The sequence below is a fragment of the Saccopteryx leptura genome, chromosome 5, assembly GCF_036850995.1.
Source record: "Saccopteryx leptura isolate mSacLep1 chromosome 5, mSacLep1_pri_phased_curated, whole genome shotgun sequence".
NCBI classification, from domain to species: Eukaryota; Metazoa; Chordata; class Mammalia; order Chiroptera; family Emballonuridae; genus Saccopteryx; species Saccopteryx leptura.
In genome coordinates this window covers 50,158,933-50,186,081 of record NC_089507.1, presented here as the reverse complement: position 1 = coordinate 50,186,081, position 27,149 = coordinate 50,158,933, and the positions used below count along the sequence as shown (strand labels likewise).

Sequence of the window (27,149 nt, the reverse complement as noted above, 5' to 3'; positions counted from 1 at the left end):
GTGAGGTTACTTAGGGCTCCCTTCTCTTGGCTGGCACTAGACTCAACCTTTGAATTCCTAGTGCCTTATCTCTGCTCAGCCTCTCAGTGGCCTCTTACAGATCTTCAAAAGCTTCCAGGAGCAAATGGTCCCAAAGGGAAGGTTCACCTTTAAATTTCTATTTTTCCCAGAGATTAGCCTGATAATTTTTCACTAACAACTCTCTGACACTCTCCCAACATTTAAAAAATATATTTTGTCCAACTTTTTAAAATACTTTCAAATGAGATTTTTTTTTTAATAAGTCAGGATTACTTTATTGCATCAAAACACAGCCAACAAACTTCTGTCCCTTCCCTTTGCTCTTGTCCTTTGGAAATGATCAGAAAGGAAACGTAATCAAAGTTGGTATGAACCAGGCTCTCCTCTGTACTTGGTAGCATTTGCAACTCTGACAGTGCTATATAGAATATTCTTGTTTATTAGTTACTAATTTAAATTCCTTTTATCAGAATTAAAAATCAAATCAAAGGTTCCTGAGAGATGTTTCTATTTCTTGGAGCACACCAGGTTAGCAATAAACAGGAAGAGCAGTGTAGACACCAGAATCTGTTAAACAGAACAGAATGTTACTTAGTGTAAAGATTATGGGCTTTACAACCAGATGGATCTAAGTCAGATTCTGGTTCCAGCACTTACACTGTGGACATTTGCCAATCTCATCAAATGAGAATGTTAACCAAATTACCTAGCCCACATTGTTTCTTAACTATTGTTTAGTGTAAAATATTGATTTTTTGTATTGCTTTTGTAGCTGTAAATTTATTGATGATTGTGTGTGTGTGTGTGTGCGCATGACAGAGACAGACAGAGGGAGACCGAGAGAGGAACAGACAGACTGGAAGGGAGACGGATGAGAAGCATCAATTCTTTGTTGCGGCATCTTAGTTTCTCAGTGATTGCTTTCTCATATGTGCCTTGACCAGGGGGCTACTGCAGACCGAGTGACCCCTTGCTCAAGCCAGCGACCTTGGGTTTAAGCTGGTGAGCCTTGCTCAAACCAGATGAACCTACACTCAAAACTGGCAACCTCGGGGTTTCAAACCTGGGTCCTCCACGTCCCAGTCCAACGCTCTATCCACTGCACCACCACCTGGTCAAGCTACTAATGATTCTTATAAATTATTTATAAATTTTTTTGGATATCCTATATAGTCTTCAAACTGGGACAGTGTTTGGTCTTTTTTAAGATCCAAATTTTGTTTTTGTTCATTTTCTCTCTATGTTTCTTTTCTATTACATTAACTTCTGTTTTCCAACATATGAATTTAAAAGTTATAAATATCTATATTACTATAGTATAATACATTTATATTACATCATACTCTAATTGCTGTTGTAGGCATAGTCTATAAGTTTTGATATATATATATAGGGAGGGACAAGAGTAGGTTTACAGTTGTGAGTACGTGAAACACGGTTTATTCTTTTAGTATTAATTATTGTATTATTTTCCATAACAACCATTGTAAATTACTCATGCCCCACCCAGTAAGTGTGTGTGTGTGTATGATTGTTAATATTTAAAATATTTTCTATTTTTCATTAGGAGTTCCTCTTCGGCTCTTGAGTTTTTTAGGAGAGTGTTTCTTCATTCCAGCCTAGAATTTGAATTTGTGGCTTTTTAAATTCAATGCAATAATTTTTGTCTTTTAATTGGAACACTTAGACCATTTACATTTCACATAATTACTGATATATTTAGATTTATTTCTGCCATTTATGGATTATTTTCTGTTTTAGCCTGTTCACTGATTGTTTTTCTCTTATTTTTTAAATTTGTATTTACCGTATTTAGTTTCTTTAGTCTGTTTATGCTTGTTTTTCTCTCAACTCTCACACCCTTCTGCATTATGAAGCTTTGCAAACTACATTTCTTCTTTGCTATTTGGCTTCTTTTCATGTCCACAATTAGGGAGCTCCAGAAGGAGACTGGAATGCTGGACAAAGGGAGAAGAGACTCGCTTTGCTGTTTGCTTCCTGACATTATCAGGATGGCTTTTCTTCCAGTAGTTGTGGTTGGTTTCTAGGTTATCTTTTCTCTGGCACTCTGTAGATTCGAATAATCTCACCCTCTGCCCATTTTAGGGTGAGGCGTTGCATTTATTTACCCTGTGCTCTTAAATAGTTGTGTCCCTTGCTGACATTTTCAGTTCTCCTAAAACCTATTTAACCAATTCCTTAGATTAAATTCTTTCATAATATTAAATCAGTGGTTTTCAACCACCAGTCCACCAGAAATTTTGTGCTGGTTTGTATCAGGGTGGTTAACTCTTTCACAGACCAGCCCGAAATTTCTGGTGGACCAGTGGTTGAAAACCACTGGATATGGTTTCTTTTTTCCTGAGTTTTACACCTTTTTCCTTTACTGTTTAGAGGCTTTTGTCTTTTGATAATCACCATATTTTACAACATGCATATTCAAATTAAGTCACACTAAAGTTAATTATTATCTTTACCTTTTTGCAGATTATAGTTTCTGAAAATGGCCATAGCATTATTTCCAGTCTCAACATGCTCTTCTAGAAGCTTGATGTATTCCCCAACCCCCATCAAGAGATAGAGTCTGTTTCTATTTTGTTGAACCCAAGCAAAATTTTATGATTGTCTCAATTAATATAACAGAATGCAGCATATTTAGTAACTCCGTCTGACTTTCAAGGTTAGGTCATAAAAGGCTTTTGCTTGGCTCACTGTTGCTTGCTGTCTCCCTGTTGGAAAGCTTCATGTTGGAATCTAAACATCATGCTGTGAGGAAGCCTAAACTAACCCACAGGGAGAGAACAGCCCCCAACCTACTGCCAGCTTCAGGTGTCAGACATGTGAGTAAGCAAACTAAGGTGATTTCAGGCCCCAGACTTATTGGAGCAGAGAGCAGCCATCCCTGATGTTACCTGCCAAATTTCTGACCTACAAAGTCCATGAACATGGACTGTATGCAACTAAGTTTTGGGATTTACTTATTAGAAGACATAATAACTGGACCAATTCTCTAATTTCTAACTTGCATATTATGGTCATGTATTCTTTTTTTTTTTTTTGTATGAAAATATCTTTGTTTTGCCCTCATTCTTCAAAGATATTTTAGTTGAATGTAAAATTCTAATTTGATCTTTATTATCTTTTAGCATGTTAGAAATGTTTCTACCCTTATAACTTCCCCTGTTGCTGTTTAGTCAGCTATAAAGCTAAATATTAGATCTTCAAAGAAATCTCTTTATCTATGTCTCTTTTATGCAGTTTAATTATTGTGTGTCTGGGTATAGATATCTTTATTGATCCTATTTGGGATTTTGTAGCTCTTTGAATCTAGATTTGTGTCTTGTTAGTTCTGAGAAAGTCTCATGTATTTCTCCTTCACATATTGCCTCTGTCCTCATTTTCTTTTTTTCTGTGGGGCTTGTCACTAAGCAATGGCCACCTTAATCTGCCTTTCATATTTATTACTTCTCCTTTATATTTTCTAATTGTTTTTGTCTTATCATGCTTTATTCTATATAATTTCTTCTGACCCATATTCTAGTTTACTTTTCTTCATGTGTTTCATATGTACTTACTATTGCATTGTACCTATTTTATTTTTAATTTTGGTTGTATTTTTTAGTCCTAGAAGTTCTGTTTGGTTCTCTTTGTAAAAACTGCTAGATCACTTTTTATATCCCAGCAGATATTTTCTAACATACATCATTTAAACTCTAGGGTCATTTTATGGTCTTTGTCTGCCGATTTCAACTTCTGTAGTTTTTGTGGTTCTTTTGTGTTATTTCTCCCAGCTAGCTGTTGGTGGTCTTCTGTTAACTGTGCACCTTGTTCGACCCTGGATTTTATTTCTATCTCCCTTGTCCATTCCTTTTCACTTCATTGCAGTCATCCACATTGCTTCACCATCCTCAGGAGCCCATATTCTTTTAAGTGCTAACATACTAAACACTGTTTTTTTACAGAATGCAACAATTCACTCAACGTTTTGAGTTGGTAACAAATTGGAACTCTTTAGTCCAGGGGTCCCCAAACTACGGCCTGCGGGCCGCATGCGGCCCCCTGAGGCCATTTATCTGGCCCCCGCTGCACTTCTGGAAGGGGCACCTCTTTCATTGGTGGTCAGTGAGAGAAGCCTAGTTCCCATTGAAATACTGGTCAGTTTGTTGATTTAAACTTACTTGTTCTTTATTTTAAATATTGTATTTGTTCCCATTTTGTTTTTTTACTTTAAAATAAGATATGTGCAGTGTGCGTAGGGATTTATTCATAGTTTTTTTTTTTTATAGTCTGGCCCTCCAACGGTCTGAGGGACAGTGAACTGGCCCCCTGTGTAAAAAGTTTGGGGACCCCTGCTTTAGTCTCTTATTTCTTATCTGTATTTTACTAACTCAATTGTAAGATCCTTGGGAATAAGATACAGATAAGATATTTTTGTAATCTTTGAGTCTGTTAACACACTTGAAATCACACTTAAGTTTTCGGTTGCCAACTTTACTATATATAGCAGGCTTTATTGTGGTGTGTGATAAAAGGCAGATTTCTGGGCCAGTATTCAGAAATTAACTAAAGTCTTAGGGACGTTTAGGATTCTGCTTATTTTTAGGCATTCCAAATAACTTACTGAATTTGTTTGCTAGGGCTGCCATAACAAATAGCACAGAGGGGCTTAAAAAACAGAAATTTATCTTCTCATAGTTCTGAAGGCTAAAAGGTCAAGGCCTTAGCATTGCTCTTGTCTCCTTATATCAGGGAGAAAGCTGAATGTTGACATAGGTTAACTATGAAACAAATAAAATCTCTTTTTTTTTTTTTAATTTTAAAAACTTGATATTTTTTATTTTTATTTTTTGTATTTTTCTGAAGTTGGAAACAGGGAGGCAGTCAGACAGACTAAAATCTCATCTTTTTTAATAGTATTTTTTGAAAACAATTTAATTTTCTCCAAGCCTCCCAATTTTAATTCTTAGCTCTTTATAGCTACCATGCTCACGGCAACTTGAAGTTCAGGGTTCTAGCATTCCTACTGTGCCCCAATCAGCTATGAGTCCAAATTCCTGAAATGATTGTAGTGCTCCCCACAGTTTTCTTAAAACTTCACTGTTTGTTAAAAAGGTTTTGGCCTTTTTTAGTTTTTCCTAGAAAGTTCTAGTTCCATTCTGATTTACTTTTTCAGTTTACTCTTCTGTCTTTATGCTTTTGAAAGAAAAATGCATTATTTTACAGGATACAGTCTGATTATTTGAAGTCTCTCTTCCTGTGTCCCTCTAGTTCCATCTGGTAGTACATCATTTCTTAATCTGAAATGCAGGGAAGTTGAGTAATTTGTTCTGATCGCAAAGCAAACTGCACCAATTCAGCCACAGAGCAATAGTAATCTGGCTTTTTCTAAAAGTATTGGCATGTTACACAAACAGCCCAATTTGGTTATTTCTTTCCATTTTCTATTGTTTTTTGCTCCTGCTCTGAGGATGGTCCCTAGTCAAGGTGCTGCACTATGGCCGGGGGTAACATGAGAGCCTAAAACCCCAAGAGAAAACTCATCCTTCTGTCAGTTGTCCCTGAACTGACCTGCAGATTTAGCAAAACCCAGATCAGAACCCAGGAGAACTTTTCTGTAAATAACAAGTTGATTCTAAAACTTAAAAGGCAAAGAAACTAGACTAGTCCAAACAATTTTGAAAAGAACAAAGTGGCACTCATACCTTCTGATTTCAAGAGTTACTGTAAAAATATAGTTATCAAGATAGCATGGTATTGGCAAAAGGGTAGGAACATATGATAGATTAATACAAATTGATCCACAAAAAGTATGGTCAGTTGATTTTTTACAAAGATGCAAAGGTGATTTAATAAAGGGTTTTTTAAAAAAGTACTGAACAATTAATTACATGTTCAAATACCAATAAAGTTACCATTGATGCATCCCTAAAACTTAAAAAAAAAATTAATTCCAAGTGTATCACAGACCAAATTGTAAAAATAAGACTATAACACTTAAGGAGAAAAACAGGAAAAAAAATTTTATGGTCTTAGGTTAGGCAAAGAGTTTGAAAATTGATAATTTGTACTTCATCAAAATTTAAAACTTACACTCTGCAAAAGACACTGTTAAAAGGATAACAAAACAGCCTGACCTGTGGTAGTACAGTGGATAGAGCATCAACCTGGGACAGTGAGGTCCCAGGTTCGAAACTCCAAGGTTGCTGGCTTGAGCATGGACTCATCTGGCTTGAGCACAGGTTCACCGGCTTGAGCGTGGGATGACAGACATGATCCCATGGTCACTGGCTTCAGCCCAAAGGTCACTGGCTTGAGCAATGGATCACTGGCTTGGCTGGAGGTCTGGTCCCCACCCCCACCCCACCCCACCCCGTCAAGGCACAGATGAGAAGCAATCACTGAACAACTAAAGTGACTCAGCTACAAGTTGATGCTTCTCATCTCTCTCCCTTCTTATCTCCCTCCCTCTCTCTCTTAAAAAAATTGTTTTAAGAATAAAAAAAATATTTGCAAGTCAGGTATCTGACAAAGGACCAGAACTCAACCATAATAAAATAGCCAGATAAGAATATGGGCAAGTGATTTAAACAGATATTTTACCCAATTCAGTATATGAATGACAACACATGAAAAAGATGCTCAACATCATTAGTCATTAGGGAAATGCATATGAAAACCACAGTGAGATCACTACACACTTATTCGAATCTTTTTAAAATGACAATGTCAAGTGCTGCTGAGAATGCAGAGAGGCAAAAAGAACCATTTGTGAAAAGAGTTTGGCAGTTTTATATTAAGTTATACAATCAGTTATCTCATTCCTAGATATTTACCCAGGTGAAATGAACTTATATTCACACACAAAAAGATCTATATAAAAATATTTATATAGCTTAATTAATAATTGCCCAAAACTGGAAACAAACCTAATATATTTACAGTGATGGGTGAATAAAGAAACTGGTGTCTCCATACAGTGAAATACTGTTCAACCTTAAGAAAAAGAACAAGCTAGTAATACATGCTACACTTGTATGAATTCTCGGCATTGTGATGAGTGAAAGAAATCAGTCTCAAAATATTCCATACTTATATGACATTCTGGAAAGTGCAAGACACAGGAATGGAAAACAGGTAAGTGGTTGCCAGAGATGGACAATAAAAAGGGCTGGCTACAACGAAAGAATACTAGGGCATTCTTTTGAGGTGATGGAACTTTTTGCATCTTGATCGTGGTGCTTTGTTTTCAAAACAGGACTATACACCAAAAATGTTATGGTATATAAATTAAATAATTTTAAATTATATATATATATATATGGAAAGCATATTACACTTGGAATTATATATCTATTTATTCACTTAACAGCCTCTGTATTAAAAGCTCCAAGAAGGCAGGTCCTTAAATAATGTCATTTCGTTTAATGTTTTGTTACAACATTGATGAGATGCTGCAGGAATTTACCATAATTCTTGTTTATATCACTTGGCCTATGGTAAAAATAGGTTTTGTTAAACATTCTTTTGCTTAAAAGTGCAGAACCTGACAACAGCTTAAGTGAGGACTTTCTGAACTTGATTCCCAACACTAAGAATTTGTAGCCCAAGAACATGCAGCCACCCTTCACTTCTTAACTGCTCTGAGATCTCATGTGAGAGCCTGAGCTAACCTGAAGGATTAGAGACCACAGAAAGAGAGTGTTTCAGGCCAGATTGCTGATGTACAGAATCATGAGCAAGTAAAAGGTGTGTTGATTTAACCACCATGATTTGGAGGTGGTTCATTACACAGCATTAGATAACTGACACAATATCATCCATGGAGGAAACAATTAATTTTGAATTTCCTCCCACGCTAATGTTTTTTAATTTTTTTATTTTAGAGATGTTACAGGAAATCCTTTGGTTTCTGAAAAAGAAGAAAAGGAAGAAGAAAGCTCATTAATAGTATTAACTGCTCATCCCCAGAGGTTTTCCTTAGATGATATTTTCCTGCGTAAAGCCCAAGAAATACAGTATACTGTCCATATCTGTAGAGAAGTGTTTATCCCTTGTTATGTTTTAAGAGAGATGCTTGCCTGACCTAGTGGTGGCGCAGTGGATAGAGCATCGGACTGGGATGCGGAAGGACCCAGGTTTGAGACCCCAAGGTCGCCAGCTTCAGTGCGGGCTCATCTGGTTTGAGCGAGACCCACCAGCTTGAGCATAAGGTCGCTGGCTCCAGCAAGGGGTTGCTCGGTCTGCTGAAGGCCCGCAGTCAAGGCATATGTGAGAAAGCAATCAATGAACAACTAAGGTGTTGCAACGCGCAATGAAAAACTAATGATTGACGCTTCTCATCTCTCTCTGTTCCTGTCTATCTGTCCCTGTCTATCCCTCTCTCTGACTCATTCTCTGTCTCTGTAAAAAAATATATAAATAAATAAAATTTAACAAAAAAAAAAAAGAGAGGCTTAATTAGTGTACAGAGAAGGTTAAGATGAGTGTAAAATGCTAAAGAAACCAATAATTTATAGATGACAGATTTGGGGAGGGGAGCATTGTGGCTGTTTTTAAATATATGTTTTTAAATTTTATTTTCTTGAGTTTTAGAGAGTAAGGGAGAGACAGAAAAATCAATCTGTTCCTGTATGTGTCTTGACCAGGGATCAAACCAGCAAACTTTGCACATCAGAACGATGCTCTAACCAACTGAGCTATATAGATAACCAGGGCTATTTTCAATTATTTGATGGACTTTTTAAAACTCTTGTCTCAAAGCCAGAAATTGGATTAATATGTAGAAGTTAAAGGAAGGAACGTTTCATACTCAATATTAAGGAGGAATTCTCTAGTATGAGAGCTGACTAAAAGCTGTGCTGCCTCAAAAACCAGTAATCAATAAGGTGACATAATTAGAAATTTTTGAACAAGCTGAATGGTCACACCTTAAAGTTGATGGCTGGCTGTACTAAATGCAGGTGATTCCTATAATAATAAAACATTACTAGATAATTTTCTAAAGGTCCTTCAGACTCTGGGTTTTTTTTTTAATTATTTGCATCACAAGATATATGGCTATGTTTTAAAACAGGGGTCCCCAAACTACGGCCCGCAGGCCGCATGCAGCCCCCTGAGGCTATTTATCCAGCCCCCGCTGCACTTCCGGAAGGGTCACCTCTTTCATTGGTGGACATTGATTATCTTATTAGCCAAAAGCAGGCCCATAGTTCCCATTGAAATACTGGTCAGTTTGTTGATTTAAATTTACTTGTTCTTTATTTTAAATATTGTATTTGTTCCCGTTTTGGTTTTTTTTTTACTTTAAAAAAAGATATGTACAGTGTGCATAGGGATTTGTTCATAGTTTTTTTTTATAGTCCAGCCCTCCAACAATTTGAGGGACAGTGAACTGGCCCCCTGTGTAAAAAGTTTGGGGACCCCTGTTTTAAAACTTAAACTTTTTATAAACTTGCTGCCCTATTAATTAGGGAGATTTTCCAGATATGCCCTGGTACAGGAGGCCAAAGTTGTCTCAATCTGTAGGAACAGGGACTTGTTTTGACAGCTGAAAACAAAGAAACTGGAAAATACTTTTTCTCTTCTGCTTATGGCTTGTGAAGTGACCACCTACCAGGGATTGGTTTAAAGGATAGAGAGAAATTCATAAGGAGTCTGCCCTGCTCTGCCCAAAAATGAGCACAAAACAAGCCAGTTTCATGGTTGTTTGCAGTTGCACGGGTCCCATGCTTGGTTGAATGAATGATTGCTGTCACTGTTTTAAATAAGTTTTTTTTTTATTATTATTCATTTTTTTAGAGAGAGGAGACACAGTGAGAGAAAGAGACAGGAAAGAGATAGAAAGAACAGAGGGAGGAGCTCATCAACTCCCATAAGTGCCTTGACCAGGCAAGCCTGGGGTTTCGAACCGGCAACCTCAGCATTCCAGGTCGACGCTTTTACCCACTGTGCCACCACAGGTTAGGCGTTGTCACTGTTTTAAAAGTCTTCATTACTTATGAACAAGGGGCCCCCAAAATTCTGTAGCCAGTTCTGTCTACAATAATCTTTATCTGTAACTTCTTACCACCCACCCACTCCTCGTTATCGTGAATTCTGACTTCTGCCTTTCTGGTAGAATAAGACCTCTCTCGCAGGTCATCTGCCTAATGGCCAATTCATTTTAATGTGTCTAGAGCATTTGACACTGTTGACAGACCCTATCTTTAAACTTCCTGTTTGGTTTCCATTATAGAAACCAATAGAAAACTATTATGGTTTTCTTCTTATCTCTGAATTTGTTTGGTAGAGGCAAGTAGAGTAATGGAATGAAGTTAATAGTCTCAAGGTTTGCAACAACATGGATGGACCTGGAGACTATTATGCTAAGTGAAATAAGCCAGGCAGAGAAAAATATCATATGACCTCACTCATATGTGGAATTTAATGAACAATGTGAACTGAGGAACAGAATAGAGGCAGAGGCGGGATCAAAGGGACCAGAAGGAAAGCAGTCAGAGGGAAAGGGGAGGAGAAGTTGGGATCAGAGAAGGGAAAGAGATTAGTGAAATTATATATATATTACACAGCTTTATAGAGAGCAGGACAGCAAATCCTGAAGGGAAGGGGGGGCACTGGGGGGAAGGGGACAAGGGGTATCAAGAGGAACACAGAGGTGGGGAGAAGGAGATATATTTGGAGGGACACTTGAATCTATGTAGGCACAATAAATTAAAATCAATAAAAAAACAATAAAAAATAGTCATAACACATGCCTCAGGGTTTGTCTTTCTCCATCCTCTATCCAACCAGATATATTGGTACTCCCTTACTTTCACAGATCAGTGAGAAAATAATTTCTAAGTGGGTAAATTTAAAGGCAGAACAGCAGCCTTACCTGGTAGGTATTATAGATCAATATACAGAATTTGGTTTGGTTTTACTTTGCTTTTCTTAATACAGCAATGATATGAACATACCGAGGGTTTCATCAGTTGGGTATATAAATGGTCGTAGATTTCCTCGAGTCTCCTTCATGAAATAATCAATGACGCTAAAAAGGTTTGGGAGCGTTACCTGTATAGAGAGTGAGAGAAGGCTCAGTGTCACCTATGTAAAAATAGAGTAAGAGAAAGCTCAACTGAAATGTCATGGAGTGTAATCCTGACCTCCAGAAAATCATCCTTCCCTCATTTCAATGGCTTACTAAATGGCTTTGCTTACCCATGCATTTTACTTCTCTTTTCTAACCATAGTTGATTCCCTGTTGAGGAATTACCCCTTTCCCATTGGATACATTTTGGTGGACTGTATGTAATTAGCTACTCCGCTCCACCCCAGTTATTGCATGCGAATGTGGCTCAAATTATTGTATGTCAGGAATGCTCTCTTCTTGAAAGTTGACCTTGAGTAGGTAAACAAGGAAGGATAGTAGATTCCTAATCAGCTGGTTTTTACTATAAGTAATTGCTTCCTAGTGCCTGGTTTTCTAGCCTCCCAGTCCTGCTGTGTACTCCCTATATTCTAAAATTTATTTTTGCTTAATTTAACTATCGTTGGTTTCTTCTGCTTGAAACAAACAGAGAAATTAGCATTTTAATATCTCATTATAATAGAATAATTTGCTTGGCTAGGAATAACTGAAATGAGTTGCTACCCCCAATATTTTCAAATACGTAAAATTGGGTTAAAGCTGAATATCCCCAGTAACCTTAAAGAGGAAAAAAATTCAGAAAGTGACAACCTAGTTGAGCTGTAGAGTGTGAAAAGTGAAAGAATAATCCAGGTTGGTTAGCTTTCCTTAAACTAGGAACTGTTTGGACTAAAGACGGATAAATGAGCTCTAGGTCATCACTTGCAGAAAGACGCGTTCTTCTTTCCTGACCATTGCTTCTAGTCACAGGTTATTTGGATTACCCTTCGGCAATCTTGTTCTGTTTCCTTCATCAGGGTTTTTTAAAGATCCCAATCAGGCATGAACATGAGAATGAAGAAGCTCTGGGATGCAGTTAGAGCAAAAGTTTTAAGTGGGGTATATGAACCAGCAGCTGCCTTACTTGTGGCAAATGTTACTACTGCACTCTTAAGGGTTATGGTCAAAACATAAATTCAACCATTCTGACTGACCCTTTCTCTGTTTGATCAACACAATGGGCATGGAGGGGCAGAAGAGCTAGAAGCTCAATTTTACAGAAGATATTGTTCGTATCTTCAAGAACCATAGGTTCCATTTAAGTGATACTACTTTCCCCGCCCAGTCCTTTCACCACTGCAGCCTAAGGTCACAGAGATACATTTTGTTTTTTCAGCAGCCTGGACCATAGGCCACATTACTACATTCTCATTGGTTGAGATTGTGTAACAGACATTTCTTTGTCATAGTGATAAAGAATAAAATAGATAGTGTATGTAAAGTACTAGCTCTGTGCCTAACACAGTAAGTAGTTGTTATTATATCATTAGCCCCATGATAAGTTGGCTGGGGTAGAAGAGGGGTTGCAGAAAAGAACAAAACTGGCCCTGGCCGGTTGGCTCAGCGGTGGAGCGTCAGCCTGGCGTGCGGGGGACCCAGGTTCGGTTCCTGGCCAGGGCACATAGGAGAAGCACCCATTTGCTTCTCCACCCCCACCCAATTAAAAAATTAAATAAATAAAGAAAGAAAGAACAAAACCTTTTCTTTACTATTATGTTGCTCTTAAGGGGGTAGGGAGTTCTAAAATTCTGCATGGTGGGTATTAGAGGACTAGGCATTCACAGCTTTTTTCCATTAGAAATAAGCACATTGAAGAAAGCCTAGAAGTAAACCCATGCCTATATGGTTAATTAATCTATGACAAAGGAGGCAAGAATAGGTAAAGGGGTAAAGATAGTCTATTAAATAAATGGTGTTGTGAAAATTAGATATGTGCAAAATAAATAAGTAAAAATGATCACTTCCTTACACCCTATGCAAGAATAAATTCAAAACGAATTAAATATTTAAATATAAGACCTGAAACAATAAAACCTCTAAAAGAAAACATAGGTCGTAAACTATCTGACATTACTCTTAGTAAAGAGAAGCAAAAAATAAATAACTACATCGAACTAAAAAGTTATTGCAGAGCAAAGGAAACCATCAACAAAATGAAAAGATAGCCTACCAGTTAGGGGAAAATATTTTCTAATGATACATTTAATAAGGGATTAACATCCAAAAATTATATAAAACTCATACAACTTAACACCAAAAAAATAATAAATTCAATTAAAATGTAGTTTGAAGACCTGAAAACACATTTCTCCAAAGAGGACATACAGATAGCTAATAGACATGTGCAAACATGCTCAACATCACTAATCATCAGAGAAATGCAAGTTGAAACTACAATGAGATATCACCTCACAACAAACAAGTATTGGTGAGGATATAGAGAAGAGGGAACCCTCATGCACTATTGGTGGAATGCAGATTGGTGCGGCCACTGTGAAAAACAGCATGGAAGTTCCTCAAAAATTAAATTGAACTAATGACCCAACAGTTTTACTTCTATGTATTTATCCTAAGAAATCCAAAACACTAATTTAAAAACATATTTGCATCCCTATGTACACTGCAACATTATTAACAATAGCCAAGATATGGATGCAACCCAAATACTTATCAATAGATGATTGTATAACCCTCCTGCACTGCTGGTGGGAATGCAGACTTGTGCAGCCACGGTGGAAAACAGTATGGAGATTCCTCAAAAAATTGAAAATGGAACTGCCCTTTGATCCAGCTATCCCACTATTAGGAATATATCTTAAGAATGCCAAATCACTGATCCAAAAGAAGAAATGCACCCCCCATGGCTTTGCAGTATTGTTTATAATAACCAAGATCTGGAAACAGCCCAAGTGTCTGTCAGTGGACGAGTGGATAAAAATGCAGTGGTACATATACACAATGGAATCCTACATGGCTGTGAAAAAGAAAGAAATCTTACCTTTTGTGACAGCATAGATGGACTTGGAGATTTTTTTTTTTTTTTTTTACAGAGACAGAGAGTCAGAGAGAGGGATAGATAGGGACAGACAGACAGGAATGGCAAGAGAGAGATGAGAAGCATCAATCATCAGTTTTTCGTTGCAACACCTTAGTTGTTCATTGATTGCTTTCTCATATGTGCCTTGACCGCGGGCCTTCAGCAGACCAAGTAACCCCTTGCTTGAGCCAGCGACCTTGGGTCCAAACTGGTGAGCTTTTTGCTCAAACCAGATGAGCCAGCGCTCAAGCTGGCGACCTCAGGGTCTTGAACCTGGGTCTTCTGCATCCCAGTTCGACACTCTATCCACTGCGCCACCGCCCAGTCAGGCTGGACCTGGAGATTATTATGCTAAGTGAAATAAGCCAGGCAGAGAAAGAAAAATATCATATGATCTCTGTTGGGCAGATAAAAATATATTATGCTCACTTTGTTAAGGATGGCGCTGCCCACATCCAGGTGATATTAGTTGCCCTCCTTGCTTGGGATGGGCATGATTATATTAATGTGTGTTGGGGGCAGGCTGTGGGCAGGCAGGATCCTTGTAGCCTGGGGCTTGGTTTTAGGACTAAGCCTTTCCCACCCTTTTAGATGTGGGGTGGTGCACTCTCATAAGGAATCTCATTATGCCTCAGATAAGTGACTTTGTATCAGAGACTTCCTTGTTTGTATATTGGATTAAAGGTTTTGATTTCTAAACTATAAAGTGGGGCAGACTGGGAGCTTGCTCTCTCGGTTCCTGAGATTAGCATTAGAGAGGAGAGCAGACAAAGTCCACGTGGAAAAGGCCAGGAGAAGCAGCCAAGATGGTGGAGTGTTGAAGGAGAAGCCAGTTTGTGCAGAGTTTGTGCAGGGAGAAGGAAGGAGATGGGTAACAGAGGTAAACAAGTCTGGTGAACTAGGAACCTTTGATTCTAGGAAACTCAGATAAGTCAGTGGCTTTGTAAGCAATGAATGAGTGGGTTTTGGAGCCCAGTGTGTGCTTTTACTTGCCCGCTGGGTGCAAGCTAGGATTAAAGCTAATGGTCCACCAGTTCTTGGCTCCATTGTTTCATTACTGTCTGCCCAAATCTAATGCGAACCTGTATGGGCCAGGCAGCTGGGATGGTGGCTGTAGCTACTGGCTTTACAATCTCACATATATGTGAAATCTAATGAACAAAGTGAACTGAGGAATGGAATAGAGGCAGAGACAAGGTCCCAGGGATCAGAGAGACATCAGTCAGAGGGAAGGGGGATGAAGGGATGGAATCGAGAAGGTAAAGGGTTTAGTGAAACTATATATATGATATATAACACAAAGATAAAGATAACAGGACAGCAAATCCTAGAGGGAAGGGGGGAGGGAGATGGGGAGAGGGGGGCAAAAGGATTATAAAAAGGGACACAGGCTGGTTGCAACAGAGCAACGCCCCAGATGGCAGAGCATTGCCCCCTGGTGGGCGTGCCGGGTGGATCCCGGCAGGGCACATGCGGGAGTCTGTCTGACTGCCTCCGGGTTTCCAACTTCAGAAAAAAATAAATAAATAAATAAAATTTAAAAAAAAAAAGGGACACAGGGGTGGGGGGTGAGGAAGTTATATTCAGTGGAACACTTGAACCCATGTAAACACAATACATTAAAAATTAATAAAAAATTTTTAAAAATAGATGATTGTATAGATGTGCTACATATGCAATGAACATTACTCAGCCATAAAAAATGAAGAGATCTTACCAGCTGAGACATGCATAGACTTAGAAGGTATTATGCTAAGTGAAATAAGTCAGACAGAAAGGCAAATACCAGATGATTTCACTTATTTGTGAAATCTAAAGAAGAAAATAAATGAACAAGCAACACAGAAGCAGACTCATAGATACAGAGAACAAACTGATTGTTTCCAGATGGGTGGGGTATTGTGGGGCAGGGTGAAAAAGGTGAAGGGATTAAAAAGTGCAAATTGGTAGTCACAAAATAGCCACAGGGATGTAAAGTACAGCATAGGGAACACAGTCAACAATATTTTAATAACTATGTATGGTGCCTGGTAGTACTAGACATATTGGGGAGATCACTGCATAGAGTATGTAAATGTCTAACCTCTATGCTGTACACCTGAAACTAATATAAAATAAAATAGAATGTTAACTGTAATGGAAAAGAAATTTAGCCGTGGCCGGATAGCTCAGTTGCTTTGAGCATTGTCCCAAAGTGCAAAGGTTGCAGGTTAGATCCCTGGTCAGGGCACATAGAGGAACAGCTCAATGTTCCTGTCTCTCTCCCTTCCTCTCTCACTGAATAAATTTAAAAAAAATTATTTTTAATGAAAGGAAATAAACATACTTAAATACTTAATTTGAAAGGTGTAAAACCACCACTTAAAATATTTTTCTCTCCCTAAGACAACTATATGGATAAAGATTTCCAGAAAAAGGAAAATGTAAGGAATTTTTAGCAGATGATTTTCTATTCTGTTCCATCCACTTGCTCTTGAATCTCGGTCCTCACCCTGGATCTGCTGCCTTAGGTTTCCTTAGCGTGGCTGTTTTTCCCCAGTACCATGTTCCTAGGCAAGGGATATGCTTTTCTACCTCTCTGTGTTCTGTAAGGTAGGCTTGGAAAGAAGCAGGAGAAAATTCATCAAGAACAAGGAAATAGCTACTTACAGGTTTTTCCAGTTCAATAGTATAGTTTTTTCCTATGCTCATCACTTTGTAGTGCTTGATTTTTGGCACACTAAAATAAAAAAAATAAAAAAAGGTTAATTTCTATTTGGGTATACTTTTAGGTCAAATCAAACTAAAGTGAGTATAAAAATATCACCAGTATAGTAAAATTTATGTTTCAATGAATAGGCAAAAAAAAAAAAAAAAAAGAAAAAAAAAAGCTTTTGTTTTTCTGTTTACCTAGTTCTCTATGCTTCTTTTTGAGAGCTTACAGAGTAGGGATATAGGTAACCCAGGTCATGGAGTGGTTCAATGAGAAATCAACAGGGATAAATAAAGGAATCATGGACCTAAAATCTTTTAGGCAGAAATTATATTTGTGAATGCCGGTAACTTACAAAAGGAGACAATATTATAACACTCTAGGTGGACATATACAAACCAAATATGTATTCTTCTATGTTCACAGAGGAGTAGAATTGGTGAAAGCAAATTACTTTCCACTCCACCTCATCACTATTCCAGTCCGAAAGCCTCAATGGGCTTCCTGGTAGCTTATATAGCACCTTGGACTTACATTTAGGAATATGCTAGGTATTAGGTACTGTACGAACACCTAGGTGAGAATGTGAGTACATTAAATGAAACTTAATGCCTTTTTCTTCTGTAGTTACACAGCACTCTAAATCAATTCACCCTAAATATATAGTATTATATTGACTGTGAATTGCTTAAGAACAAGAAGCACATTCTATTCACCTTTGTATTCCAGCACCAGGCACACAATAAGTATTTATGAAACTTAATTTTAAAACTTTAGGAGCCCACCTCATAGTGCTATTTGCTAGGACTAATTTATACTGAGAACAAGTCAGCATCCGTGCCATTTAGTTTTGAACAATGGGATGTTTGTCTTGAATTCCTTTCATTCATATGGCAGCAGTGTCAGGACCAAGACTTTTTCTAATGTTGAAAAGTAAACATTTATTACACTGCCATTTGCTTGAAATACAAACTAGTTCAACACCTGTCCAATTTACAGCAGCTGGCTAAATCAAAACTGTCTATCAGGCCTTTCAGGTTAAGTTTGTCTGAGGGCCTCCCATCTTCTTCATCTCTCTTCTCTCCATTTCCAGGTCCCATTTCTCTGGGACACAAGGAACTCTCTCCTCATCAACTGTTACATTTAAGTCTTCTCTCAATTGCCTATGTTGTTGGAAAACAGCTAATAATTTTATTCCATTGGCTTATTCTAGAGCTTTACTTTCAAAACATAGGATAAACCCTAACCAATCCTCTCCCTTTGCCAAAAGGGATAAAAGGCAAAAAGCATTTCTCAATGCTGAACCTTCAGAATCAGTTACAGACCCTCAAAGGAAACACTTTGGACAGAGTGGGTCTTTCCAGTAGTACCCTCTGTTGGGGTGATGGGCTCTGGCTTTATCTTTATCCCTACCATGAAAATCATACCTTTATAATCATTCAGTTACTTCTGAAAACTTATACCAATTCCATTTAGAATTCCTCTATTCCTATGAAATAAGTGATTATTTTTCCTTGTATAATTGATAGAAAGTTTGAAGGGCATGGCCTTTTTTTTTTTTTATATACAGAGACAGAGAGAGAGTCAGGGAGACGGATAGATAGGGACAGACAGACAGGAACGGAGAGAGATGAAAAGCATCAATCATTAATTTTTCGTTGCACGTTGCGACGCCTTAGTTGTTCATCGATTGCTTTCTCATATGCGCCTTGACCATGGGGCTACAGCAGACCGAGTATCCCTTGCTCAAGCCAGTGACCTTGGGTCCAAGCTGGTGAGCTTTGCTCAAACCAGATGAGCAGCACACGCTCAAGCTGGCGACCTCGGGGTCTCAAACCTGGGTCCTCCGCATCCCAATCTGACGCTCTATCTACTGCGCCACGGCCTGGTCAGGAAAGGGCATGGCCTTTATAACTAGAAACATCTAGGTTCAAACTCTGATTCTGTTTGGTAAGTTCTCTGAGCCTTTGTTTCTTCATCTATTAAATGGAGATGGTAATGCCTTTGCTCACAAGGCTGTTGTGAATTATGTTTGAAAAGTTCTAAGTACAGTGTCCAGCACATTTAGACACTCAGTAAATTATAACTATTTTTTATACTTTTTAAAATGTATTGTTTTAAGTTAGTTTCTGTCTCAGCTTCTTTATTTGTAAAATATGGACCATACTGTCTCAGCTTTATTGTGCCTGAAGAAAATTGTTGTCAAGCACTCAACACAGCACCCACAAATGATACCCTATAAATGGGGGGAATGATTGTTGTTAGTAATCACCATTGTATCATCATCATCCTCACCACCATGTATGGCAAAGTTGTGAAAGGAAAAGCAGCAAAGGTTAACAAGGTCTCTTGGAACTTTTGACTAACAGGACTAAGTTCTGAGGCAGAAAGGTAGAAAAAAATTCCATTGAAGTCACTTAGGCTTTGACTCTCATTTTAGACTTTTGTTTCTCTTTCATATTTCGTTTTGTTTTTCCAAAAGAATAAAGAGAGGGAGAAAATGAGATTGATAAATTTTGGTATATTGAGGTTTCCTGTATAGGACCTCAAAAAAAGAAGTAACCTGTCTTTAAAAAAGAATGTGTGGACTTAAATGCGGTTATAAATACTTGTTAACCCCAATTTTTGCAAAGGAATGAACTTTGAGTAAATATTTCTACTGCTTCCTTGGTTAATGGCTTTCCAAAGTGTTTATACTGTTAACTTGCCACAGAATCCTAAAGCAATTTTTAGAAAATCAAATCAAACCATGAAGTTTGTTGTAGGAATAGCTTTATGTCTTACAAATTCACACACCACTAGGTTGGGTAAAGGTGGATATTTTACATCAAGAGAGGAGTCACCTGATAATTTGACATCGAGTGACTTTTGCTGGTTCCTGAGAACTACAATCTTTCCTCCCACTGATTTGTTAACAGATGGAGATAATTTTACTTTCATGGTATTTTGTAAACTGACTTGTCCTTTTCAGTTAGTGTTTTGCCACATACACTCATCTAAACTTGCATGGTTGAATATTTCTCCTACAACCTATAAGAAAATGAATTGGTTTTGTGGGTAACATGGATTTCTGCCAAGCGTTTACATTAAGCTCTACAGTCTGACAAGGTAAAATTCTATGCCGCTCTACAAATGCCTTCTTTTAAAATTAAGTGGTCTGTTAAAAATAAAATATTAAATCTAGGCATTTACATGACCTGTTTTGAGGCATTCGATAACACATGTAACAATACTTAACATTATGTTGTATATCTGACTCATAAGGAAAAGTTTACAATAACGGCTAAAAATTTCTTAACCATTTTCATGTTATACACTATGCCCCAAAGTCTAAACACCGGCTCTAGTTTTAGAATGCTCTAGTTTAACCATTCTGCCTCACTCCTTGCTTCCTAAATATGAACTTTTGGGGGTGGGAGAGTAATTAGTTTTATGAAATGTTATGTTCTTATGACCATCAAGCTGTACAAAAGTATGAACTATATAAATTTAAACTGGAAGTGAATATACTAAAATTAGAAGTGTATAACTTTGAAATGAACTTCTTTGCCAGACACGTATGAATTTAAATACAATATAAATAGAAGTTAAAAACTGTGAAAACTGTGGCATTAAATTCATATCCTAAGTATAGAAACTTCTTGCATTTGGTCAAAAACCACATTTACAGCAGAAAAAAACTATTTCGTATAGCTCGCTCATACAGAAAGTGCAATGCAAAAGTTGGGCTAAATTAGACAACCTTAAATGAGACCTGGCAACTATTGTACAGGAAATATATAGTCTTTAAAGAACTATTAGATCTCAGGATTTTGTTTCATTCAGAATAGTAGCACTGGGTTTACATGCAAATCAATCAAACACTGAACCCTAACCAAGAAAAAAAGATAATATGAAGGAAAAAAGTTTCTCATTCTTTTGTGTAATCTGGTTCACCTTTCACAAAGTTGGGTGGTTTCTTTTTTTTTAAATCTGCAAGATAAGTTCTAATTCAGGTTTCTATATTCTTATTTTTTAAGTGGAAGTAAAAACATTCTTCAATAGCCTGAGCAGGTGGTAGCGCAGTGGATAGAGCGTCGGGCTGGGATGCAGAGGATCCAGGTTTGAAAATCCGAGGTCGCAGGCTTGAGCGCGGGCTCATCCAGCTTGAGTGCAGGGTCACTGGCTTGAGCCCAAAAGTCACTGGCTTGAGCAAGGGGTTACTATTTCTGCTGCAGCCCCCGGGTCAAGGTATATATGAGAAAGCAACCGATGAACAAGCAATCAATGAACAACTAAGATGCTGCAATGAATAACTGATGCTTCTCATCTCTCTCCCTGTCTGTCCCTCTATCTGACTCTTTCGCTCGCTCTCTCTCTCTCTGTCTTTGTCAAAAAAAAAAACAACAACAAAAACAGTCTTCAATATTTTATGTGATAGTTACTATCCTACACCCTGAAAAGGAATAATTTCCTTGATCAGGATATAGTAAATACATAGAAAAACCCACTTTGTTCCCAGGAATTCTTCTAAGCTCACTGATAGTTAACGGCCATCATAATTTTTATTTATGTTGGATTTGTTTCAAGATGGCCAATTAAATGATAAATAAATTATAACTAAATAATCTATGATATTCTCCTATATTAGTTGAAAAGTATTAACTCCAATTCTTAGCCTATAATAAACAAAAAAATAATGAAACTGAAAGGTTAAGTTGTGGAAAACATACACACACACAGATGCTCTTTCTTCACACACAGAACCAGGATCTGATTTACCTTCTAACATTCTTGCCAACTATTCAGTGTACATGGCTAGTGTATAAAGAGTAATTGGCAAGTGAGTAAAGCTGGTTAGATCATTCATACTAGCAATGCAGCCATAAGGTCATAATTTTTATTTTTTCCTGTGACTGTTTTCTTTTTATTGCTTTTATTCATTGTCAATGTCTTTATATTTAATCTATTTAGAATTATTAATAACTATGGTAGATTGGAAGACAGATTCACTGATAGATATGTCATAGCTTAAAAATTAATAGAATATTACCCTCATAAAAATTAAATTTAAAAATCAAGTTTGTTTTTATACTTTTTTTGAAAAAGAATCACTTAGTGGATATTTTCATATAGGACAAAACCTCTATATGCTAAGTACATTGTGGGTTGTGAAAATGTTAACTAAGCCAGAGCTCTTATTGAAAAGCAAGTTTTCCTGGACTCTGAGAGCTTCATGAAGTGAACCTTAAAAGATCCAACCACCTTAGTAACACAGAAAAATCAACTTGCGCATGTAAATGTTACATACTTAATCAAACATAAATCATTTTACCAGAAAGAAATTATTAACCTTGATGGTTAATCCTCCTAAATGGTCTTTTTCATGGATACATCACATTATGTTACTTCTTTACTTATCACACTCCAATGGCCTCTCATGTCATACAGCGCAAAACCCTTGACCCCACAGTTACTTGTAGGGTTTAGCATGATCAGTCCCCACCCCACCTGTGAACTTTGATCTCCGACCACTTTTTCCTAGCCCACCCCATTGCAATTACAAAGGCCTCTTTTTGTTTCTTGAACAAACCAAGCCTTCACCTACATTGAGCATGTGCACTTGCTGCCTGGACTGCTCTTGTCCCCTATACCGAAATAGTTTGTTCCCCCTTCCTTGTGGTCTCTGCTTAAATGTCAGTTAATAAAGTAGGCTTTCTCTGACCATTCTATATTAAAACAACAGCAACTAGAAAATCTCTTTCTTTTTTAAATATGGAACACCACAAATTTGCATGTCATCCTTACGCAGGGGCCCTGCTAATCTTCTCTGTGTCGTGCCAATTTTAGTATATGTGCTAGTAAAGCACTTTTTATTACCTCTGAAGTTCCTATTTCTCTCATCCTGGTTTATTTTACTTCCATAGGCCTTATTAGCAGATGTATAACATTTTTGCTTATGTATTTATTTAGTCTGTGTCTCCTTGCAACTATGTAAACTTCCTTAAGCCAGGGATGTTTTGCTCATTACTGTATCCTCAGTACCTGGTATATTATTGGCCCATAGTAATTGATCAATAAATATTTGTTGCAATGAATGAATAAATGAACTACATCCAGGACACAAGTAATTTGCTCACCTTTTTTTTTTTTTTTTTTTTACAGAGACAAAGAGAGAGTCAGAGAGAAGGATAGACAGGGACAGACAGACAGGAACAGAGAGATAAGAAGCATCAATCATTAGTTTTTCGTTGCTCGTTGCAACACCTTAGTTGTTCATTGATTGCTTTCTCATATGTGCCTTGACCGCGGGTCTTCAGCAGACTGAGTAACCCCTTGCTCGAGCCAGCAACCTTAGGTTGAAGCTGGTGAGCTTTTGTTCAAACCAGATGAGCCCGCGCTCAAGCTGGTTACCTCGGGGTCTCGAACCCGGTCCTCTGCATCCCAGTCCGATGCTCTATCCACTGTGCCACCACCTGGTCAGGCTAATTTGCTCATCTTATTCTCTACTGCAAATATTGGCCTTGGCTTAGTCTTTAGCATTGCTTATATAACATTCCCTCCCTATTCTTGAGTTCATATTTTCAGCCCAACAAAACACATAACAGACGCTGATCTGAACTTTATGATCTTTCTACAGTGATATCATGCTTTTAATAATTCCATATATTTTTTTAATTAAGTATACTCTATCTCCTGCCGGATAGTGATGGAGAAGTTTCTGCTGTCACTCCCAGGCCTCAGGATCATGCTTCCCAGCGAAGGGTTCTTCTCAAGCATCTCAGTTGCTTCTTTTCGAGACACTGTATAAAAACATCTACAGAGGTAAAATAGAAAACATAATTGTTTTAAACTGATAAAAATCACTACTTGAAAAAATGCTACTAAAGTCTTGACCAGATAGCTCAGTTGGTTAAAGTGTCGTCCTGATATGCATAAGTTGCAGGTTCAATTTCTAGTTAGGCACATACAGGAACAAATTGACGTTTCTCTCTCTCCCTCTCTCTCTATTGCCTGTCCTCTTAAATTAATAAGTAAAGCATTTTTAAATGCTACTAAATAACTTTAAGAGTTGCAGTCATTAACTTTTCTTAAAATCCCCAGCTTTATTATTATAATTACAATAATATAATTACTGTTATTACAAGCCTGCACCACTATGAGTATGTGTATACTTAACACCCTCCTTCCCTTATTCCTCCAAAGCCTCTTTCTCTAACCAAAGGGGACCTGAGAAGTTATCTACTGATCAGTATATATATAATCACTACTGCCATTCGAAAATCTAAGACAAGAATTAACAATCTTTCTCCAGTCGCAGTTTAATAGGCTCTAGGACAAATAATATTTGTTTTGGCTGGAAAGCCACATGCAAAAGAATGAAACTCGACTACAGCCTGTCCCCGTGTACTAAAATTAATTCAAAATGGATCAAAGACCTAAATATAAGACCTGAAACAATAAAGTACATAGAAGAAGACATAGGTACTAAACTCATGGACCTGGGTTTTAAAGAACATTTTATGAACTTGACTCCAATGGCAAGAGAAGTGAAGGCAAAGATAAATGAATGGGACTACATCAGAATAAAAAGTTTTTGCTCAGCAAGAGAAACTGATATAAAAATAAACAGACAGCCAACTAAATGGGAAATGATATTTTCAAACAACAGCTCAGATAAGGGCCTAATTTCCAAAATTTACAAAGAACTCATAAAACTCAACAACAAACAAACAAACAATCCAATAAAAAAATGGGAAGAAGACATGAATAGACACTTCTCCCAGGAAGAGATACAAATGGCCAACAGATATATGAAAAAATGCTCAGCTTCATTAGTTATTAGGGAAATGCAAATCAAAACTACAATGAGATACCACCTCACCCCTGTTAGATTAGCTATGATCAACAAGATGGGTAATAGCAAATGTTGGAGAGGCTGTGGAGAAAAAGGAACCCTCATTCACTGTTGGTGGGACTGTAAAGTAGTACAACCATTATGGAGGAAAGTATGGTGGTTCCTCAAAAAACTGCAAATAGAACTACCTTATGACCCAGCAATCCCTCTACTGGGTATATACCCCAAAACCTCAGAAACATTGATACGTGAAGACACATGTAGCCCCATGTTCATTGCAGCACTGTTCACAGTGGCCAAGACATGGAAACAACCAAAAAGCCCTTCAATAGAAGACTGGATAAAGAAGATGTGGCACATATACACTATGGAATACTACTCAGCCATAAGAAACGATGACATCAGATCATTTACAGCAAAATGGTGGGATCTTGATAACATTATAAGGAGTGAAATAAGTAAATCAGAAAAAAACAAGAACTACATGATTCCATACATTGGTGGAACATAAAAATGAGACTAAGAGACATGGACAAGAGTGTGGTGGTTACCAGGGGTGGGGGGAGGGAGGACAGGGGGAGAGTTAGGGGGAGGGGGAGGGGCACAGAGAACTAGATAGAGGGTGGCGAAGGACAATCTGACTTTGGGCGAGGGGTATGCAACATAATTTAATGAGAAAATAACCTAGACATGTTTTCTTTGAATATATGTACCCTGATTTATTAATGTCATCCCATTACCATTAATAAAAATTTATTTAAAAAAAATAAAATAAAATAATATTTGTTTTGGTAGTTTCTTTCCAGAGATACAAACATCGCTATACATGTTTCTCTTTTATGGTCTCTATTATAATTATTTATATTTAAGGGTATGTCTTAACTCCGTTTGGATTTCTTATAACACTAGTAGTGTTTTTATATGTACACTTTTAAGAAAGCACTTCTTATTTTTATTGTAAATATTATAATCAAGGAAATATATAGTCACAGAAAAATATCTGGCAGTATATGTAATACACCAAAATGTTAACAACAAATATCTTTGAGTTGTGAAATAAGGAATGATTTTAGTCTTCTTTTTATTGATCTGTAAAAACACATACTGTTTCATAGAGCACAAAAGGAAAAGAAGCAGTCTGTGACTTTTAACCTTTCAGTCCATCAGTTGTCATTGGTTTCAGCTAAAAATTATGGTGGGTAGGTTTCAGTGATTATAGTATAGAAAGAACAAACATGAATTAGAAACTGATGTCAAAGACGGTCCCAGGACAAGTTTCATTGATGAGAAGTTGACCAAGATTCCAGGAGAAAGAAGTTCACAATTTTAGTCACATTTTTAAATAATATAACAGCAGAAAAATAGATGTAGGATGCTACTGAATTCAGCATGTTCTATGCCTCTTTAATTTTCTAACACCTTACACACTTTATACCGGGTCTTCCTCAAATTGCAAGCTCAATGACTACTCACTGATTGAACAACTGGACAGCACATTGTTATTTTTAATTCTTTGGTATAAATTAATGATAGAATATCAGTCAATCAGAGAGTTGCATGGTGAAAAAATATCATTTCCTTCCTTCCTCATAACAGTTTTTATTTAGGTTTAAACTTTGGAAAGACTATCTGTTTGACCTAACAGTGTGGGTGGAAGGGGATTTCCTGTGTGGTAAGAGAGTTGGTTCAAATCTGCATATTGCATTTTGTTGATCATGACACAGAAGGGGAAATGTGGCATGTACTCTGAAATATGCTTTTATCCACAAAACAGCTTATTGCCCCTGGCTTAATAATGTCAATGACTAACTCTCTTTGATAAATAGAAATTAATATTAACAATCTAATAAATAATCTGGAGTTGATGGTGCACTTACGCTGGCATAGGGTTCAGTACATCCACATAATCTTCGATTGGTTCCCTCTCCTTTTCCAGAGATGTACTTGGTAGCTGCTCTGTCTCAATCCTCCTTTTCCTTTCTCTCTCTAAGACTTCATGCAGCCTAATTACTTGTCCAGGAAGGAGTGACACATGTTGTGGAACTGACAGCTGAAACCAATTAGAACAGTAGGGAAACAAGAGAGACAGCAAAATAACCAACCAATCTTTATCAAACTTGAGCCTGTTCTGGTCCTAAGGACCTTCAGTTACCTGTCAGAGATGGATGGGTAGAGTAAAAAACAGACACTCTTGGTGTAAGGTAGGTGTCCTAGAACAGCCTCTAAACCAACTAGAACCTACACAGGTGCCCGATCTTCTTCCAAGAAATGTTTCTTTTGGTCTGGCCCCAAAGCAAAGTGCACCCACCTTGCACTACAGGCTATTTCAAGTAACAACAGATCTGTCATGTTTCATTCTGAGTTGGCCATTTCTCACTTCCAGGGAAGTCCCAGAACACCCACCAAGTGCACAGCCCTCACAGGTAACCCACGATTCTCTCCACCAACTGTACGGGAACATGGGGTTGAGATGGCACTATTCATTAGGTGACCGAGAATCAGCAGAGGTCTATATTTTGGTGTGCTTGTGTGTATATTTCAAAGTTTCATTCATATATTAGGAATATAATACTGCTCTACTCACTACAGTATTTTTTAACCTTTTCTAGAG

General features: G+C 37.4%; 1 protein-coding gene and 1 pseudogene across 2 annotated transcripts in view; both read right to left on the bottom strand.

Moving 5' to 3' along the window:
* Positions 1-6,780: 6,780 nt before the first annotated feature.
* The window catches only part of STAP1 (signal transducing adaptor family member 1), a 60,053-nt gene continuing 39,684 nt past the window's right edge, over positions 6,781-27,149 (bottom strand). For both annotated transcript variants that reach the window (XM_066387791.1, XM_066387790.1), the window contains exons 7-11: positions 26,416-26,588; positions 23,369-23,497; positions 16,659-16,728; positions 10,980-11,076; positions 6,781-7,930 (exon numbers count right to left, since the gene is read on the bottom strand). In XM_066387791.1, coding sequence (XP_066243888.1) covers positions 7,896-7,930; positions 10,980-11,076; positions 16,659-16,728; positions 23,369-23,497; positions 26,416-26,588 — 504 coding nt within the window. In that variant the 3' untranslated portion in view covers positions 6,781-7,895. The remainder of the gene's footprint in view (positions 7,931-10,979; positions 11,077-16,658; positions 16,729-23,368; positions 23,498-26,415; positions 26,589-27,149) is intronic.
* LOC136407281 (U6 spliceosomal RNA) lies at positions 22,450-22,550 on the bottom strand (annotated as a pseudogene).